At 51.9% G+C, this 21,518-nt stretch overlaps 1 protein-coding gene across 1 annotated transcript; it reads right to left on the reverse strand.

Annotated features, from left to right (window-relative positions):
* Positions 1-377: 377 nt before the first annotated feature.
* LOC119103059 (chymotrypsinogen B-like) lies at positions 378-19,264 on the reverse strand. The gene is made up of 7 exons (XM_037226509.1): positions 19,154-19,264; positions 18,872-18,950; positions 17,883-18,047; positions 14,387-14,520; positions 9,704-9,798; positions 6,001-6,104; positions 378-1,004 (listed from the first exon to the last, which is right to left on the reverse strand). The coding sequence occupies exons 1-7, from the start codon at positions 19,262-19,264 to the stop codon at positions 619-621; spliced, it is 1,074 nt and encodes a 357-aa protein (XP_037082404.1). The 3' UTR covers positions 378-618.
* Between the last annotated feature and the right edge of the window lie 2,254 nt (positions 19,265-21,518).

The following is a 21,518-nucleotide window of genomic DNA, read 5'->3' on the forward strand; positions in this document are numbered from 1 at the left end:
ATGTGATCCATGACCATTTTGTCTGTGGCCATATGTTCTCGTGATCACAGGCCTTGTGATCATGTGATCCGTGACTACGTGGTCTGTGGCCATATACCCTCTTGATCACAAGTCTCGGGACCACTACCACAGCTTCGAAACATTACATTTGCCAGGATAATCAATGTCTGTTTGAAAACGCCACTGAACCAGCACCTCCTGGCAGGTATGTGCGCGGATGGCAAGATGGATCCAGGATCTCGGAAGGTTCCGTGATGATGGGATCCTGTGATGCTGGCTCTAAGTACATGACTGTCTCCTGATATGCCAGAGGTCGGTTATTGTCACCATAACAACCCGAAACTCATTAGACCCGCACCAGTCTGTAGCATGTGCATATTTTAGTTTTATTGCTGAGTTCGTGAAATACGACTCATGACAACATAACTTTTAATGAGGCGCATTTTTTGCATTCCAAGCTCAGTTTGGTTCAAGGGCTTAAGGATTCGACAGTTCAACGGTTCGTAAAAAGGGCGACGAACGCATTTCAAAACACTGAAGTGCACTTATGTACCTGAAATAGCCAATCGTCACCAGCCGGTCCGTGTCGTGGCCCCCCGCCCGCACATGTCCGCCGCGCTACCTCGCTGGAGCCGGCGGCACCACTACGCCCGCCACCGCCTCAATCCACGGGATGAAGCGGCTCACGCGCGTGTACACGGACGGGTACTGCATGTAGCCGCAGGCGACACCCCATGATGTGACGCCGACCAGCGTCCAGGGCGCGGGGGCGGCGATCGGCGGGCAGGTGAGGCTGCCGCCGGAGTCGCCCCAGCACACGTCGGCGCCGTCCTCGCCCTCGGCGCACGTCATGTTGACCGTGATGACGTAGCCGATTAGCTGGCTCTGGCAGGCGTCGCGGCTCAGCAGGGTCATGTTAACCGTCTGCAGGGCGGTGGGGTAGACAGGCTGGCCGGTGACCGGGTCCACGCCGGCGGCGCCCCAGCCGGCCACCGAGCACGCCGCTGCGGACAAGGGCAGGGGCTCAGCCAGGAGGCGGGGGGCGACGGAGGTCAGCGACAACGGACACGCATCCGCGGCGGGATCGGGCAGCGCCCAATGATCGCATCACAGGTGGGCACCAAATGATCGCAGATTTCGGCGCGTCAAGTACCATCATCACCTGTAGCGTGGTGGGGTCGAATCGCTTTAGGCGCTCGCTATTGGCCCTCGACAGATTTGGCCTGCGGCCGCTGACAGGGACCGCGCTTAAGGTCAGGTGGCGTCAGAGGGCAGGACGGGTGCGGCCCCATGGCCCCATGTCACACTACATGGACTCAGCTTGGCTAGCTTTGCCGATTCAGGACTCGAACGGGCCACCTGACGAATATAACTTCAGGAAGAGGAAGTAGGTCAAACGGACTTCTCTCGTTGCATGTTAGCTGCCTGACTCTACATGACTCATGATGTAGATATTACGTCTTACAGCATGGCAGTTGGTACATCGAACATGGATACAAGCGACCATAAAGGCTTTCACAGAATTGTGAAAATCTATGTGAGTGGAGAGACAAGTCATGTGCATCGTTTAATAACTTAATTAAACGATACGCATAAATCATATTTGTCTTTGTTGTGATTGCCCCGCATAACTGCGGCCGTGTGGTGCTGAGAAAGGCTGTTACGGGCTCAGAGACGGCTCAAAATGCGGAACGCACTCCCAGGCTGAAATTTCATAAGGAAAACGCTTTCTTATTGGTAGAAGTGAAAAGATGTGTTCAAAACAGGGGAGTTAAAATTGTAAAATATTAGTTTGAGTGTCATTCCAATAGGCTACAAATGATTGCCTATTTTAAAGGTTATAAAAAACATATCAGTGTGTTGTTTTTGCCAGCGATGTCTGTGGAAATGCTCGAAAGCCAATTGTTTTGCCACTGAAATTCTCCCATTATAATAATTTTGGTTTGTTAACACAGATCGCTTACGAGAACAAGATGTATCCGCTCCGGTCCATCTGACTTCGCACCTTCGTTACATTTTGTTAGACACATGCAAAACAATGTAACGATGGACGAATCGCCGTAGCGGACACTAGAATATCGGTGAGATCGCCGTATCCGAACGTTGGCATCCCATCCATGCTGTCTGTCAATGCCCTTCTCCGTGCTGTTATATGTCTCTGGAATGTCGTCGCTCATGTGCATGATGCCAGCTGCCAGCAAAGCAGAAAACCACGACCACATTGTCCAACGTCTGACTTCGAAAGACCAGTTTATCGGCTCCCTGCCTCCCCCTCCCTTTTCCCAATTGCATTGTCTGGTGTCGTCCCCATACGTCGAATTTTGCAATTTATGTATCTGTACAGGATGTGTGACCTGCAAGTATTTGTTACCACAACGTCTCATGAACTCTAGCAATAATTGTTTCCACAACTCGTTCAGCCTAGCGTAGGAACTAAGACCTCAAAGTCGTTCCCTGTTGTTCCTGGATCCATCCCTGACTGTTCACACGCATCACATATCACCTGCACTCCTGGATCCGTCCCTGACTGTTCACACGCGTCACATATCACCTGCACTCCTGGATCCGTCCCTGACTGTTCACAAGCGTCACATATCACCTGCACTCCTGGATCCGTCCCTGACTGTTCACACGCGTCACATATCACCTGCACGCGACTAGCCATGTTGGAATTACCGTTTCTAACTTACTGCAGTGAAATTTCGGCCGAGTATAGTCAAATAACCCTGAACGACATATTCGCCTGGAGTATCCTGTGGTCCTTCCTGGCATACCCCTAGAAAACGTTCCGGTATGGTGTATGACAGCCTCTGAAAGGTGTGGGGGTTGACAATTTCGTAGGCTGTCAAATTATTTCAGAAACACACCCATTATCCAGCCGTCGTGGTTTATAGGGACACCATAAAAACACCAGAAGTGGACTTGATATGGCTTCCCCATGTGGAATAGTTAAGCCTTCAGGGAACCGAGACAGTGATATTTGATGAATGCATTTCATAAGCCCACGCTTCTTACCTAGGATGCTCTCAGGCCGTGGCAAAACTGCCCCCATGTCCAGTCTTTGAGTTGCAATAGATGCCGAAAGAACGATGAATTATTCAATGCAGCGATATGTAGAATACGTAAGATATATATTAATAACGCAACACAACACAAGGTTTAACACTTACAACATGGAACAACTACCAATAAATAACAGTAGGAAGCATCAAGCGGCTATGGTTGGACGGCTGTGTTTGCTTCATGCAAATATTCAATCGGCTGTAGAGCGGACTCTAGGTGGTTTTGAGCTTGTGAGCACGCTCAAAGCCTCCGCTTGACAACCCAAGCTTCGGGTGTCGACAGAGCATAATCAGCAAGGATACCAGAATCTGATCGGGGCTCACCTGTTCACTGATTAGTTCATGTCAGCATGACAGCTGACCGCGATTTGACGTTATCAAGCAATATATAATGTCAGGATAATTTAGACAAGCATGTGAACACCAGGAGCGTCTTCGGCAGATCATGATAAGACGAAATGTTCCCAATGGAGTTGTGGCGCCAAGCGCTGCAGGCACGCCTTTTGGAGACGCCGGACTAGTCGGGACAGATTTGACGGCCGGCAGCAGGCAGAACTTCGCCCTTTGCTGACGCGATAACGAACTGGATCGGTCACCGGGCACTCACACCACTCCAAACTCACTCTGGGTAATCCGATGACGAAGTTTGGCGGGCGGGGATGTCATCCACAGTGTCCTCCGGGCGGTTCGCCAACTTTCTAAGTCATCGGCGGTCATTTGCAGAAACAGAGCTTACGTGGTCTCAAGGGAAATGTGGTCGTGCCGGGCTAGATACGAGGCGGATGGCCACTTCAACGAGCACTCTCAGGAGCTTAGATTGCCGCTAATAAGGGGTTAGGCTGCTAAGTCGCGTTTACATCGAACAAACACACTGTCAGTCCATTCAGTGTATGTGCCCTAAAGTTCTCGGAAACACTGATTAGTTCAAATTATCAGCTGTCTACTTAAACCGAGGTCGACATATTTCGCCACGTGAATCGGTGTACAGCTCGTTCGCGAGTACAGATCCGTCTGTCAAGGAGGCAAGCGTTGCAGGAATCTAGCAAGCTGCATGATTTCTAATGAACATGCCTGCGCGTCATTTATTTGGCTTTATTAGTCACCAATCGCGCGGGTTTTGGGAAAGCTTTAGTGGTCATGTAAAGCTCGCCAACCGTGCGGACTCAGGGACGCTTCGCTTTGTTGTGTAATTTGGAAGTGTAGCACCATATTTAGGCCTGCTTTGATCTTGTAGCAACCATAGCTCTATTTGATGCTTGTAAACGTGCTCATGACAGTCTGTTTCTGCTCGCGTGCCAGCTGCTTTGCTACATCGACCACTGACTCTCCGCAAATGTTCCCTGTTCTCATTGCACATTCCATTCGGTGCAATGGCCAAACATCTGTATGCTTCCTCCCCGGTTGTATGCTTCCTCCCCGCTTGTATGCTTCGTCTCCGGTTATATGCTTCCTCCCCGGTTGTATGCCCGTTTCCCTTAACCCCGCTCACTGTTGCTTGTGTTCGTGATCCTTCGCCGACTGGTTTGCTGTCAACCCCGTGCGGCTGCACCAGCTGTCCAGCCCTGAGGCAACCGCTCTTACCAGCTGAGCTATCGGGACGGACTAACCAGCTTACAAGTATGAACACTTGGAGCGGTGCAAGACCTAACCGTAAAGGCGGCGGCAACGCTTGATTGTTAGTAGGGTGAGGCTATTGTAGAACTTTATATGTAACGCCGCATTTCAGAATAATTGAGATGACACGCTGCTCCCCTTTTTTGCTACGCCCTGGTCTTATCAGTGGTGAGAGAGAGAGTGAGAGATGAATAGAGATGGTGAGAGGGAACAGAAGCTCACAGAAGCTGGAGTCATCTCTGGCCAGCTTTGCCCCCCCCCCCCCTTGTCCCATCGGTGGTGAGAGAGTGAGAGATGAACAGAGATGGTGCGAAAGAACAGAAGCTCACAGAAGCTGGAGCCATCTCTGGCCAGCTTTGCTCCTCCCTGGTCCCATCGATGGTGAGAGAGAACAGAAGCTCACAGAAGCTGGAGTCATCTCTGGCCAGCTTTGCCCCTCCCTGGTCCCATCGATGGTGAGAGAGAACAGAAGCTCACAGAAGCTGAAGTCATCTCTGGCCAGCGTAACCCCTCCCTGGTCCCATCGGCGGTGAGAGAGAACAGAAGCTCACAGAAGCTGGAGTCATCTCTGGCCAGCTTTGCTCCTCCCTGGTCCCATCGATGGTGAGAGAGAACAGAAGCTCACAGAAGCTGGAGCCATCTCTGGCCAGCTTTGCCCCTCCCCTTGTCCCATCGGTGGTGAGAGAGTAAGAGATGAATAGAGATGGTGCGAAAGAACAGAAGCTCACAGAAGCTAGAGCCATCTCTGGCCAGCTTTGCTCCTCCCTGGTCCCATCGATGGTGAGAGAGAACAGAAGCTCGCAGAAGCTGGAGTCATCTCTGGCCAGCTTTGCCCCTCCCTGGTCCCATCGATGGCGAGAGAGAACAGAAGCTTACAAAAGCTGGAGTCATCTCTGGCCAGCTTAGCCCCTCCCTGGTCCCATCGGTGGTGAGTGAGAACAGAAGCTCACAGAAGCTGGAGTCATCTCTGGCCAGGTTAACCCCTCCCTGGTCCCATCGATGGTGAGAGAGAACAGAAGCTCACAGAAGCCGGAGTCATCTCTGGTCAGCTTTGCCCCTCCCCCTGGCCCCATCGGTGGTGAGAGAGAACAGAAGCTCACAGAAGCTGGAGTCATCTCTGGCCAGCTTTTCCCCTCCCTGGTCCCATCGGTGGTGAGAGAGAACGGAAGCTCACATAAGCTGGAGTCATCTCTGGTCAGCTTTGCCCCTCCCCCTGGTGCCATCAGTGGTGAGAGAGAACAGAAGCTCACAGAAGCTGGAGTCATCTCTGGCCAGCTTTGCCCCTCCCTGGTCCCATCGGTGGCGAGAGAGAACAGAAGCTCACAGAAGCTGGAGTCATCTCTGGTCAGCTGGATGGCAGTCACCCGCTCGTTGAACACGGCCGGGGTCTCCAGCTGAAGCAGAGCGATGTCGTTCGGCAGCGCGGCGCTGAAAACAGGGGCGAGTCACTCACATTACGGCTGTACCTGATGAAACAAACAGGCGCGCGGTCCCACGCGGTCACCAGCTATGTTACTTACTAGGGTTTGAAAACCATTACGGTGTCCTCTAATGGGAGCATGAAGCGCACCGCAGAAAACTTGAGTGATAGTTACATATGACTCAAGAGCCAAGAGTCAGTATGGTATGACCACGAAAGCTTGAGTCACATAGTCCTTTAATAAGCACCATCTCAATCAATATCGCTGGAGAACCCATCTTAAAGCAGCGAAATCTTTTAGGGACAATATATCAAGCTTAGACTTGCACTTTGCGCCAAACTTTTGGGAACCCAGGGAGCGTTCAAGCCTCCCACCGGACTTGTGCTTGACAAAGCCTCAGCGTAATCGGCCTTGACCCTGATCCACAGAGCACGGATTATTTTCACTCGAACTGGCTACACAACACATACTTTTTTATCATTTATCGCACATGAAAGGTGACAAGAAATGCCTGCTGCTTCTTACCGCGATGCTCAGAACCAAACATCAGTGCACCGCATTATGAACTGAATGGTGCGATGCCGCAAAAATGTCTTCCAAAAGTGCAAAAGCTGCTATGCAAACAGAATCAAAGGGCAAGGAACAAGATCAGACATTTGCCGTTCATTGGTGGTAATGGGTGGCTGCTTGTAGGCTAACAATGAAATGATCGCTTGGACTGTCACCCTCGTCTGATGTTTTAGTATGCATATGGGTGTATTCAAATACTAACACAAGGGATGAGGAGCATGGATCAAGCAGCTCTTCCACGAGAGCGAGAGAGAAAGAGAGAAAGAGAGAGAGAGAGAGAGAGAGAGAGAGAGAGAGAGAGAGAGAGAGAGAGAGAGAGAGAGAGAGAGAGAGAGAGAGAGAGAGAGAGAGAGAGAGAGAGAGAGAGAGAGAGAGAGAGAGAGAGAGAGAGAGAGAGAGAGAGAGAGAGAGAGAGAGAGAGAGAGAGAGAGAGAGAGAGAGAGAGAGAGAGAGAGAGAGAGAGAGAGAGAGAGAGGGAAAGGGAGAGAGGGAAAGGGAGAGAGGGTCTCACCATCCTATAAAATGCAATTAGGTTCGGCCATCTAAGACCAATATGGGTGAAATACGTCGCGGTAACGATCTTCATGATATGTGTATTATGTTTTAACTGCTGTTATCTTGTTTCACAATGTCCTGTGTTACATCAGGAGGCATTTAGTACAGCTTGACCAGCGCTATCCAGCATGGTCAGTTTTGGTTTCTGAGCTCGCTTTCTTACTGGGAAAGGGGGGTAAGGTTCACTCACATCAGCCCGACCCTTTGGCCCGACTTGATATGTCACAAATCGTATCCGCTGATGGTCTATCACTGCTTGATATGTCACAGATCGTATCCACTGATGGTCTATCACTGCTTGACATGTCACAGATCGTATCCGCTGATGGTCTAGTACTGCTTGATATGTCACAGATCGTATCCGCTGATGGTCTATCACTGCTTGATATGTCACAGATCGTATCTGCTGATGGTCTATCACTGCTTGATATGTCACAGATGGTATCCGCTGATGGTCTATCGCTGCTTGATATGTCACAGATCGTATCCGCTGATGGTCTATCACTGCTTGATATGTCACAGATCGTATCCGCTGATGGTCTATCACTGCTTGATATGTCACAGATCGTATCCACTAATGGTCTATCACTGCTTGACATGTCACAGATCGTATCCGCTGATGGTCTATCGCTGCTTGATATGTCACAGATCGTATCCGCTGATGGTCTATCACTGCTGTATATGATGTGCCATGGACGTGGCTCATACAGAGATGCAAATAGGAGTGGAGCCTAACCGTAATCATTGTACCCCGACGACCTGGCCCGATCTATCGCTTTCCGCCGGTCCGCCGCTGTTTCCAGGCTCGCTTTCCGCTGGGACCTTGGCGTGCTTGGTTTTCGAGATAGCGGGGAAGCTAGGAAGTGACACCGCGTCTGCGCACGGTCAGAAAATAACACACCAGGGGGGGGGGGGGGTTCAAATGAACCACTCTCAAGCCGTTTTACATATCCGACGCGACGGTGTAGGTTTGACAGACCATCGCACGTTTAATTTTATGTACACGATACATTAAGGTATACAATTACAATACAGTACAATACATTTTATCACAATGTAATGCTTTAAGGTATACTTAGACTGTTTTGCGCATATCTCACCCGCGTATAACTATTATTAGCACCGCAATGCAGTTCTCTGCATATCACGCGGGCTCAGTGCCAATGACGGAATATCACAGTGCTATATGTTATAACACAAACAGTATATTTGGCCTAAGGCGTCCCAGCAGCCAGCACCTGGCACTGCACATAGCTGGGGATGGTGAAATACCGGCTCGGTAAGTGGGCCCGAGCCCACGACACGCCACGCGCTCACGGGCAAACGCTCTAATCAAGTGAGATACGGCTCGCTCGGCTTGCTACCCACTTGCACTGAGAACGCTCGTCATATGATTTATGGCGGTGATAATGAGCCCAACTCCTCAGCACTCAAGCCGTTTCGAGGAACTCAGACTCAGACCGCTTTAGTTCCCAATTGCTCTTCTGCTAAGAGTCGATTATGCTGCTGCTGAGACTCTCAACTTTGCCTGAAGATCGGCATGGTATCCCTAACTTGGCATACACTGCGTTAATCAGACTAAGCGGAGTCGCATGCAACCGACAGCCTAGCAGCTGTAAGATCTCGAGCTGTGCCAGCCATTAGAAAAGCTCTAGAAAATAATAAAGGAACTGCAGCTTTGTTCCAACTACCGGGAAAAGTAATTTGATAAACGAGACAGACGCAATAGACGGATGAAGCTGCGCAACTGATGCACTCTAGCTATCGGAGCGTTTTCACCGGGCCGCACAACCGTACAGACAAGCACCGTTTGCCCTCGTCGTTTTCAGTCCGCGTCGTTCTCAGTCGGCGCCAAGGTGAATTGCACAGGCAATGACCGAGCAGGTCTGACTCGCTGAAGCCGCACAAGTGCGCTGTTCACCGAATGCCCCCAGGCAGTCGAGGGTACTCGGCCTAGAACCCCGATCGCCGGCGTCGACTGCGTTAGTTAATTGGTGACGGCCTTTGTGAGCGCGCGAAAGTTAGCGGGCGGTGCTCGGGCAGTGGTTACCGCCGGAACTTCTGGGGGCCCAGCCAGCGGCTGCCCCCGCCGGGGCCGCTATTGATCGCAAGCCGGGCTGCCGCGGTGCTCACCAGCGCTGCTGCGCTTCTGCACGATTGGATGACGCTTTTGCCGGGTGGCTTTGTCAAGTGTTACGAAACGCTGCCGGCGGCCGGAAGCTGAACTGTCTGCAGCGCGCGCTAGCACCGAACAGCGAAGCCGGGCTGGGCTGTCGCGCACACCATGCACGCCTTTATTGCATGGAGCTCAAGATTGTCAGCGATGGCCTTGATGATCTTAACAGACTCGGAATAATCTTACCCGTCGCGGGACGGAGATTCCTCTCCGAGTTTATGGGACGATGAGGATTGTGGACGCGCTCAGCACACTGACTGATACTGCGTGACCACTGGTGCCGGGCGCCGCGGCCAGTCGTTTACCGCGTACTGAAGTCGGGCTCGATCACCACCTTCTTGATTGAGCTGATCTGCTCAAACTCGTCGTGCAGGGCGATGTCGTGCTCTCCCATCACTATCTGAAGCAGCAGGAGGGCGGCGGTGCTGTCGTATCCCAACGTCAACTTCGCGTCTTACTCACAGCTGTTGTAGAAGCAGACCTACTGATTTTGTCATGCGGCAATTTTGGCACCAAAGCACTGCAAACAGCACCATGTGTGTGTCGGACAGATGCAACACAGTTCCCATGCCAACTTGTTATGTTGATTAAGATGCGGCGTGACGTGGCTTCAGGAGTTTTCGCAGAGGCATATATGTCTTCTGGGACATTTGCAGCTCTTTTCTGCCCGGCGATTTAAAGCAGTCGATGAAACAAAATTATGTAATGCATGCCTTTAGCACATGCACTTATGCGTGTATTCCATCTGCATTTTACAGTAATCTCTAAAGAGCTAGCCATGTCATAACCCATCTGAAGCTTGCCATCAAATAACAGTTACATAGCTGCTGCTTGCGGGTTTTGAACAATCCCATCAATCGGAAAACTTGCGATGGTTGGTTTCATCGTGGATAAAGAGAGTGACATACGTTTGAGGACACTATTAAATGGGAATTACAGGCAATTAATATTAGGGCTATTCCAGCAAATCAAATCCCCCAGGTGAACCTAGAACTGCTTATAATGATCCCTCCGATTCGGAAGAAATTTGACACGCGTACTAGCCTCATCACAGATGAAGCTCCTGCGATTGTTATGCTTTTAGGTCACATGGGTCACGATATAGAGGTCATGAGGCATTCGGATTCATCCGGAAAGTTTGGCGATGAAGTAGTTTCAATTTATAGAATGGCTGCTTGGAATTGATGAAAGCTGCACATTATTTGAAAGCAGACGACTTTTTGCACCCAATGCAGGTATACGTGAGCAATCCAAGTCAAGTTTTGCTCCCGTGACCTCATGACATTTTCTTGCATCCATGACCCCTTAAAATATTTTTCAACTTTCCCCAAAGGATGCTGCAGCGAATTGTCTGAATGATTATATGCAGTTTTCTATGTAATGCCGGCTCCGTGACGTGCCATCGGCGTCAACATTTGCCGCCGTGGTATGGGCCTGTTCATGTGTTCGGTGAGTGTGGCACTGAAACAGTACCGAAATGGGTATCACATCAGAACGCGTGGCCGGAAGTAATCAGCTGGTCTGATCCTGAACAGGTGCTTGTAGGCTGTAGCTAGCTGATAAGAGTGTCATTTTAAAGGCCTTTTTAAAAAAATGAGGAGTGCATGATACAGCTTGCTACATGAGTTGAAATAGATGCAGGCATAGCTTTCGGCGTTCTAGCACTACGATCCATAACAATTCTGCTGTCGGAAAGGCTGGCACCGGCTTGCATGTCATTAAGATGCAGGTACGCCAGAACTGGCAGATGAATTGTTCGTTCTGCAGCCGGCTGGGTCGATTGCCGAGGTAAAGTTTCTGGAGACGTGTGTATTTCTGCTTTGGGAGGAAGAAAAATGCGTCCGTGGCCGAATCCTTGCACAACGTGGCTAAATAGGCCATGCTGTATACCATATGGTCGCAGAAGTGGCACTGGCTGGTGGTGGCGTTGTCCGTCTGGATCACCAGAATCTCGAGCTCCAGACCGCAGCTCTTGGAATTAGCGGGCTAGATATGCAGCCTTTGGTGATAAATAGCGTCTGCGACATAACAGGCAAAAATGAATGGCATGTTGAAGTATGCGAAGTATCCCGATGAGAGAAGAGTGAACGGACAACTGTATAGCCTAGGCAATGTGAATGTTAATGCATTAACAGAATATGTTCGGTTGAAGTGTGTTCCGGTTGATCGGTGCGCCTCAGTTGACATTGCTCTCCTGGTAGCCAAGCTTGTGATCTCGCCCAGTGAGCCTGGTAGCCGAGCTTGTGATCTCGCCCAGTGAGCCTGGTAGCCGAGCTTGTGATCCCGCCCAGTGAGGCGGAGCGCGTGCGCCTCAGTTGACATTGCTCTCCTGGTAGCCGAGCTTGTGATCCCGCCCAGTGAGGCGGAGCGCAGGTGACGCGTCATCACTCTGTGGCCGAGACACAACCCCAGTTATACACGCAGCTACACGATCCTGTTGCCGGCTGTGAGGCGGTGCTGGTCGGTTTTTTTGGAACACTTTACATTTGTTCTACCAGACGTAGCCCGGAGGTTTTACTGGTGCGACGCTAAGACCACGCTGCAACTATTTTTGTGCTTTGCACGAGGGATAGTCAACAAGCTTTTGTGCGGTATTCGACTTCCTCGTGAACAACGCAGCTGGAGGGGCAGCATCTCACTCTGCTTTTGATACCGCGCGTATAAGTCTGCTTTGATATACACGTACGAGCGTACGTTTATCCAAGCCTACAAAAACTGCGCTCCTTTTCAGACGGATGCTGAAGGCATTATGCGAAGATATTTAACTTTGCAATTATTCGTGGCCATGAGATAGTTTCGCGCTTCTACGTAGGTGGTCTTCCTTTGCTATCTTGCATGACGAAATGCATACGACGGCATCGATGAGTTTGTCAAGCGAGCGGCATAATGTGCTCGCTTCCAACGGGCCGATGAAACATAAAATATTCAGCCCAAATGCCTTCTTAGGGTACGCACGACTTGACGTGTCACCGTATGCAGGGCTTGCGTAATTGCCGCCAATGACTAGATGTGCTTTGCTACGTGCACTTGTAAAGTTTCCACATGAAATTATGCGCCAAGTGCGTGCAAATATTTCCTGCGCTCATGTATTATGTGTAATGCATGGCACCATATGCGCCGGTTTACCCACTATAAGATGCTTCTGCTGCGAGAGCAAATGTGTAGGAATCATAACATTAAAACACTTTGCATAAAAAGGGTGTCAATCTGTCAGTCTTTTTTTAGTAAGTCAATAATCTTCGCTTTGCTTCTTTGTTGGCCAATATCATTTGGCAAACATAGCTTTTTGCAACTTGCAGCAAAAATAAAGCATTGACATCAATGGGATCACGGGTAAGACTTCCTTTAACGAATTCGTTCCCTCCACATTCAACCCAGTTAGACAAGACCGTCATCCATCCGTTTGCATTCACTTGAGTTAGAGGTTATGGAGAGGTTTCATTAAAATTCACACCCAAACTTGGTCTGTTGCCTTGATAGCATAATACGCAGCGTAAAATAAGCTTTGTGACTAAAAAGCGCAGGAAATAACTTTTCTTACTATTTCGTGAAGTATCTGTCTCCCACGTCATAAACGTTTCACTTGGTGGTTCCATTCACCTGGTTTACCCCCGCAACGATACACGTAATTTTCCCAAGATCTGTACCCAACCCATCTGGTGACCCATTCCATGTCAGTACCCATGGGTTTTCCATTCCATTGAGTCCTCAAAATGTCACCACATGACACATAGCAGCACAGCAGCAGCCTACATTTCCGGACTGCACTGTAAGGCTCGCAGGTGTTTGTGATGAACTGATATAGTCGGTTACACCGTGGTTACATTTAAACCGCCTGGTTCCGTGTTCAGTGTTCTATGCCATAGGATGTCATTACAATAATTCCTGTGCCCGCGAGATACAATATTTCACCTGTATCGTATCGTATCGTACGTATCTCTTACATGTTCCAAGATATCACCAACGTATTGATTGGACGGCGAGCTTTCAAAAAGTATTCGTATCTACCATGTTGCTTCCACACGCACTGACGGTATTCAAAGACTATAACATGACCTCACTCTCCCCCTCGGTGACACAGCGCGGGGTCAGCAGGACAAAGAAAACTTCATCTCGCCCGTCCGATAGCTGGGCTGGTTAGAGCGCCTGTCTTGCGATCTGCCCACGCGTGACAGGTGGGTTGATTTAGGCGCGCGCCATTTGCCCTTGACTGGAATGGCCTGCGGCCGGTGGCAGCCAGCGCGCTAAAGGTCAGGCGAGATCAGAGGGTAGGACGGACCGTGCCGAGCAGTGCAACGCATTATACTTTGGCTACCAAATTCACCGTTGGCCTGGAATTTCAGAATCGGATGAAGGGACTCAGAGCTCACGTAGTACGCGCTGCTTAGCATGGCTCTGATGCCATTTATCAATTCGATGAAAAGTTGCAGATATATCTTTCAAAAGTTATCACGCAGACAATGTGCTAGAAAGTTTTTAATGAGAAATAAAATCACTGAAAAAGGTCATATATGAAAGAAAAGGTTAAGAGGTCACGGGGTCAGAAGAGGACCGGGAATGGTCATAAGTATTACTTAATGACTGCAACGGATAATCCTATTTCTAATGATATGCTGGCGCCATCAAATCAAGTGACGTCTATGTCTAAGTGACAACTAACCGAAAAACTACATCTAAGTATTCGGTGACCTATAGATCGTGGCCGATGTGACCAAACCAATCCAAAATTACATGAATATAATGTGGGGTGTCAATATACCTATGTGCGAAAATTGGATCCAAATCGGAGAGATCATGGTGAACATGCCTTGGCAATTTGCTGCAGAATAGCCCCATGTGTAACATATGGAACAGAAATTAAATGTGATAACATCGATCGGCCAAAGCTTCTTACAGACACACGCTATCAGCCGTGTTCCGAGCTCTGGTCCAGGCAAAACGATCGGCAGATAGCCTGGACTAGCTTCACATTCTCGTCTGAAACTTACCCGGAGGTCGGCCGACGGCATTGTTGACACGCAGTGGGCGGCAGTGATGACCCAGTTTGGGTCAATCAGGGATCCTGCGCACTTGCTCTGACCTGTGTCAATGACCTGGATGTCGACAAGCCACGGGAACTGTCCTGGAGTCGGCGCCCAGTTGCCGTTATCAAATACGACTTACACTGTGACATACATCGGCCATGGAGTTCATGACCCACGCGAATCCGGATGGTCCATTTCAGACACTGGATAGTTGCATTTCAGACACTGGATAGTTGCAGCTCGTAGGCTGCAAGCCCTGCAGGAATGCTTCATCTGTGCTCTGGGCATATACTTGATGCAAACTGTGGCAGGCAAGCCAACAACCATCGTCTGGCAAGTGGTTAGTTGAAACTAACATACAGTCTGACCACCAGGGAATTATTCCGTTGAAATCGATTACTTGAAGCTTTTGGGCAAAATGTGGCCGTGCATAAACCTGTGTTCTACATATCTCTCAGCATTCCTCGGCACTAGTAAGTTGCTTGTTCAAAGCAATATCCGATGTTCACCCTACATTTCCGAGCGCAACTGCTGTATGACACACATTGCTTATTTGCACCAGTCCCATAATTTAGCAGTCCCACACTCGTGCAGGGAGCTGCCGGCGGCCTCTATGTTGACAATAGCACAGGGTGCCCTCGCCGTTTAGTTCGTGATTCAGCGACACATTGCACGATTCCTACAGAGTGGTGTCGATCTCATTTACAACATCATTGCGCTGCTGTCTATCCCATAATTCAGTCTGTAGGTGGTCGCGCGTGCCAGAGCATCGATTGATATTGACCTCTTGTCAGCAGCGCAGTGTGAGCCGCCCTTTGTTTGAACCCAGTCAGGATGATGTCGCCGCTCATCACATCCGTGTCCACCAGACACGGCTGGACGGCAGGCCATCGACGTGTGATTACCGTGTGTTTGACATCTCTGGCATCGGAAACGTCTTTCAAGCCGAGCAATTCCAATGTACGGGACCGCGACGGTAACAAGATCACGCGAAGAGCGCTGGGGTCACGCTAGCGTCTGTGGGGTCACACACGATGCCACGGAATCGAGAGGGAACCGGCAGGTTACGGCCACCTGACCCGTGGAGCTGAGGAACGACTAGCAGGGTCACGAGAATGCCGGGGTCACCTGAGGACAGACAAGGTCAAGCTGAGGAGGTCCGTGTCACGGCAGGACCCGCGGGGTCACGGGCGGATAGGCGGGGTCACGGAAGGACCGGAAGGGTCGGGAGGGTCGCGCCCGCAGACTGGCGGCCACTGCAGCTCTCCCTCGGCTCTGGCTCAGCCGATCATCGAGCCGATTGACGGCACCGTGAAATTGCACCCGCTCGGGCCGGATCGGCGTGGGACCGTCTCACCGGTCTGCGGATAACCACCGCTCGAACCTGGGAGCCGCAGCATCGGCGAGCTGGGGAACTGAGTCTGAAGTGGTCCCGGCAAGGGCGCGCCCGGGTCGCGGTCAGCTTGACCCTGGTCTGATCGCCCGGATCGCGGTCAGCTTGACCCTGGTCTGATCGCCCGGGTCGCGGTCAGCTTGACCCTGGTCTGATCGCCCGGGTCGCGGTCAGCTTGACCCTGGTCTGATCGCCCGGATCGCGGTCAACTTGACCCTGGTCTGTTCGCCCGGGTCGCGGTTAGCTTGACCCTGGTCTGATCTCCCGGGTCACAATCAGCTTGACCCTGGTCTGATTCACCGCCTTTCATAACGCAGGCTGATGAGAAGGGTGTGACCTCTTCTGGCGTTTCCAAACTTATAAAGATAGAACTTGGTGGAAAACATCAGTGAATTGTTCCCAACGGGATCTTGCGATTGGTACTATTTGTACACTGGCAAGTCAGTGGTTGAACCCGTATGCCAGATCTGATGCTGATTTCAAAAATCACACTTTTTCAGCTTTACATTACACATACGAGACCATACATCGTGGCGACACAAAACCTATACATACGCATTTTGAGCCAAATTCTGAATACAATAGTGTATACTGCTATGTGTTTTGAGCATGTAAGTATGATGTATGGTCCCATTAATGTAACACTGTTGCCTCGTCGCGTGCGTTCCGCGGCACCTTCGGCTGCCGCCAGCCGTCCTTGCCGGCCTTCTAAAACACGCACCGCAATGGATGCCCCATTCGTTACTGAAGATTGGACGGCTGTGCAGCATATCGGAGGAAAAGCATCCTTAATGAGCCTTGGGGCGAGGGGGTCGCATCAAACCCTCTCCGCCTATCAAGGTGAGGATCAAGAGCTCATGTAACCTGGTCCTTCAGAACAGTACCGGCCTGCTGTAAACTGAAGAGGCTAAAGCGACCAGGCCCCAGAAATACCCCGACAAACAACTGACAAACTTACGGATCGATCTGGTTTCGTAGAACACAGCCCCGGTTAAGTGTGGAGCTCGGTATGGAGGAGCTCGGTACGGAGGAGCTCGGCACGGAGGAGCCCGGTATGGAGGAGCTCGGCACGGAGGAGCTCGGCACGGAGGAGCTCGGTACGGAGGAGCTCGGTGCGGAGGAGCTAGGCACGGGGGAGCTCGGTACGGAGGAGCTCGGCACGGAGGAGCTCGGTACGGAGGAGCTCGGTACGGAAGAGCTCGGTACGGGGGAGCTCGGTACGGAGGAGCCCGGTACGGAGGAGCTTGGCACGGAGGAGCTCGGCACGGAGGAGCTCGGTACGGAGGAGCCCGGTACGGAGGAGCTTGGTACGGAGGAGCTTGGTACGGAGGAGCCCGGTACGGACTGGGCCCTGAGTCAGACTCTCCGCACCTCAGGGCTTGATGCTAGCCAATCCTGGAAGGCGCTATTGGCCGGTGGCATGAGCGCTCTGTCCGGACTGCCACCGTAACCGGTTGTTGTCTATTTAACGTCAAGCTGCGCTAAACAGGCTCGTTTGGATGCAATCTGGTTTAGCGGATTAACAGAAAACATCTATTGCAGCGCAGAGCTTTCTATATCTTAAGTGATACATTCTTACTGCACATTCTTTTCGCCCATGGCCTGCGAGCACCCACGGGTGCCACATTTGTGCTAACTATGCCAATTATTACGCATAAGTGTACATATGCTTTTAAATAAGTCGCCAGTTCGACACATGCAATACTACATTCACCTGAGCGTGCAGTTGCGTCCATCTTCTGCCTGTTGTGCCATCAGCTGGATACGCACGCAAGGATTGACACCCTTCCATTCCATACGGACGTACCCAGGCCCGAAGTTTACAACCAGTCATCGCTGCCCATTAATTGTATATTACCGGTTCCTGACTCCCTAACCTCTGGCCTCGAACCCCCGAATGACCACCGACCGTTGACCACTGGTCCCCGACCACTGACTCCTGACCACTGTCTCCTGACCACCGTCAGGAGTCAGTGATCTCATTGACATCGCTGGCTGACACTGACATCGACACCGACACCGACAACTGAGATTCATGACTACCGACACTGACCACTGCTCACTGACCGGGCTTGGCGGCGCCGCCGTTCATGATGCCGAGAGTGCCGTGGCTGCCGTGACTGCCGTGGCTGTGCAGACCGGGTACGCGGATGGGCCTCTCTGGCGGCGCGTCCCAGGGCCGCACGACTGGCGGCAGGGCCAGCTCTGGCGCCGGGTCATGCACCGTCGCCACTGCAACGGCGCACACAGCCGGCTGGCGTCACCGCGGCCGGCTGTATCCAGAGAGGCGGTCCCTCTGTCGCCCACGGGGCGGACGTGAATCGTACAGCGTGCGAGAGCATCTAGGGCGAGAGCAGCGCTGTTCGGCGTGAGACTGCCATGTTTCCGCGGCTGGACGGTGGTCATCATCGTGGCTAAACAAAATGCAGCCTTTCAGTCACCAAATCCATGCCGGGAGATATTCGTTTGCTGCCGATGGCAGTGGGCCAGGGTCCGAACGTTTGAGCAGAGGTGAACTCCCGAGCGCACGTGCAGTGCTGTAAACGCCTATATCCTGAGTGAAATCATCAATAAGGTAGAGCTTTATGAATGCCTCCCTTACTGGCCTCTGGCTCCGGTTGTCCCGGGTGAAGCTAAGATCAGATTCTTGCGCTTGGCCCACGGGACAGCATTATAACTTTCATGCTGCATTCATGCAGCATCAAATGCGGCGTGGTTTATCGGCCCGTGCACAATAGCCGCCGGATAAAGATGCAATGCAAGCAAGCTTAGCAGTTAGCGATACCTCGCAACGTGACAATTGAGAAGAGTTCCCACAGGCGCAGAATGCTGAGGGCATACCTAGGAGTCGTCTTTTCATTATGAAAACTGACTGACGCCCTTTTGAGCGCATGCCTGTGTGCGCGCGCCTGCGTGTGTTATAAAGCAGCATTTGATGCCAACTGTTACGCTTTGTCTACACTGATTCACACCAGCCGGTGCACATTCCTGCATGCATGCACATTCCTTCTAGCATGATCTGCCTGTACTGACACTCAAAGCGCTGACGAACTCACCGACGTAGACCAGGCCAAATATGGTGCACAGAAGGAGCAGCATGGCCATGGTGCGAAGCGCAATCTTCCTGAAGTAGTACTGAAACCAACCGGCGGAGTTAGCCCATTACCGTCGCGGTGCCGCCGGTCACACCGTGCACCGGGACAACAACAGATGCCGGGCTTTCCACCAGTGGCTGCCGGCTGCAGCCGAGCGCCCCGCCCAGAGGCAGCATCACCTGGCTCTCTCCCATGGGTGTGGGGAGAGGGCAGGCACGGGGCGCGCTATCGGCGCCGTCTCACCTGCCTTGTCCGGGCCGGCCGGGCTCCGCTCGGATCGGCCGGCTGCTCGCCCACGGCCACGGGCTGGTACCGCACACCACCCTCGGTGTCGTCCTCTGTCACCGCCGCCATTGATGACCGGGGTCAGCTATTGCACGTGCCCCGCTCCTGGTCCGGCGCGCCGGCCCCGCTCCGTCTCAGGTCCACTCCGCGACTCCACGCCGCCGCTCCTTATCGGCACGCGGCGCACCTTGATAAGGCCAGAGATCGGCAGAGGCACGTCACGGCGGGCTGCTTCCGGCGCCGGACCCCGACCCAAAGCGCTGTCGCAGCCTCGACCCCGCTTCCGTTCGCGTGGGCTGGACTTGGCGCTCAGGGTTCCGGCTGGACTGGGGTCAGCGGCCGGTCGGTCGGACCTGAGCTGACACCGCGACGCCTGGGCCAGCCGCCGCTGGCAGCGAGGCTGAGCCGGGACTGGCAGCCGCGCCCCTGAGATCGGTCGAGCCATTGTTGACTGCTGTGGTGTGTCTCTGTTCACACTTCATCTTGTGGTTAATCGTCAACACGTGGTGACATAAGCGGACCTCTCGCCCCACCCAGACCCTTGTGCAGCTCCGAGCCGGATGTGTGCCCCCTGTCGGTGCTAACTCATTAACATGCATGAGCGGTTCGTGTGTCTAACAGTCGGCACCTTCGCGGAGTCGACGTCAATCAGCAGGTTCCAGCATTCATAGGTCTCTGCTTCCTCAATGAAAGTTTTGGAGTATTTACGCTAGCCACGCCCTGCGCCGGCATCGAATAACGCAACGGCTCAGCGCTGGCTTATGAGATATGTTGTGAATAACGACCACCAAGGGAAATTCAAATGAATGGTGTAAGTGAGCCAACTCAAGGAAGAGCGTGCTTTTCCACCTTTGCTGTAATTTCAGCGTTTGGCTCGACAATGGCATGCAATTTCTCACAGAGGATAATTGCTGAAGCTTTCTAAAGCAGCTAGCAGTGTTTAGGAACTTTCGTGATGCGATCCTTGCGCAAGCTGCTTTCCGATGAAAAACCAAAGATGTTTCTTAAGAATGAAGAGCGAGATGAGTAGGAAGGGCGAAGCGGAAGCGTGTCAGACATAGCGCTTTAGCATACCTTTTGAATCGTGTTTTATGTCAGCTCATCGGTTTTCGCCGCACTTTTGCAACAAATAGGACCATGCGCTTACATGAGGCTAATGCGAATTCAATTTCCGTTAACATTGAGTAGTGAAGAATGCAGCGGAGGTATTTACCCATTCCATGGTCCAATCACCTGCCTCTGTAAGCAGTGAATTATCCGCGACCGTTATGTAAGCGTGAGAGCCGTAAACGCTGTGGGTTATCGCAGCGTCTGCCGCGCGATTACAGTTTTCCTATCACTCGCTACAAAATATGCGTGCCAATGTTCCAGATCAGTCCTAGGTAATGAAGTGAAAGCGCAATCTCTTAAGACAATGACCACTACATGCATTCCTCTGCATGTCTATACAGGTACCACGCCTGCACAGCTGCATCTATGCCTACAATACAATATCTCTGCCTGTTTGCCTCGGGGGGGGGGGGGGGGGGGTAAGCCGAGCCGTCACGTTCTGTATCGGACGCCGTCTTTTCGGCTGGCTCGGAGCCAGTCTGTCTGAAATGTGCCTTCCATCTTTTACCCTTTCTTACCTTGCCGTCCTTCCTTTTGAAGCTATAGCTCCAATCATGAGAAAAATATTCTGCCTAAGCCGACACACGTATTCTCGTAGACAGTCTGGCATTGGCATATAGTCGTAGGTTTTCAAGTTAGCCTTTTGGCATACTTCAACTCATCGGAAGCCTCCGTCATGCTTCCACATTCTTCAACACAACGGTTCTAGGCACTTAATTGCTCAATACATCACGCTGACACGTCCCTATCGTACCAACGAAAGTTATCTGCCAACTGTTTGACCTTCGTCGAGGTGCTAAATGATAACCGCTTCGGTAAACAGGTGATAACACGTCCTAATCATCATGCCAGAGAAATTAAAGTGCCTGCGGTGGGCAAAGCCGTCGCCAGTTGTTCGTAGAGGGACTGCAAAGGGAGCATCCGATTGCATGTAGGCGGGGTGCCGTTCGACACACGATATATTGCCTGGATGTGAATGCTGAATATTTCCAGCGGGCTGTGTTTAACTGCGCTGGCTGCACTGGCCCTTCTTTGCTGGGACTAACTGGCAGCCTGAGATGAGGCCCTCTAGATGTCGCTTTCCTTCCGCAAGGGTGCGTGACAGGCAGGTCGTCCCGCAGGGGCGGTCGTCGCCCGGTGGTCCGCTCGCCTGGTCGGCCCGTCTCGCGCCCGGGACGACCCGACCTGCTACGCTGCCGCAGGCTAGACTCGC

Source organism: Pollicipes pollicipes, unplaced genomic scaffold (assembly GCF_011947565.3).
Source record: "Pollicipes pollicipes isolate AB1234 unplaced genomic scaffold, Ppol_2.1 Scaffold_5724;HRSCAF=6776_pilon_pilon_pilon, whole genome shotgun sequence".
NCBI lineage: Eukaryota > Metazoa > Arthropoda > Thecostraca > Pollicipedomorpha > Pollicipedidae > Pollicipes > Pollicipes pollicipes.

Coding starts and splice junctions, on each gene's coding strand:
- LOC119103059 (XM_037226509.1), bottom strand. CDS start 19,264: ATGGCGGCGGTGACAGAGGACGACACCGAGGGTGGTGTGCGGTACCAG. Junction 18,048..18,871: donor ATTTGGCCTGGTCTACGTCG/GTGAGTTCGTCA, acceptor GCGCCGTTGCAG/TGGCGACGGTGCATGACCCG. Junction 6,105..9,703: donor GAGCCCGACTTCAGTACGCG/GTAAACGACTGG, acceptor CCCTGTTTTCAG/CGCCGCGCTGCCGAACGACA.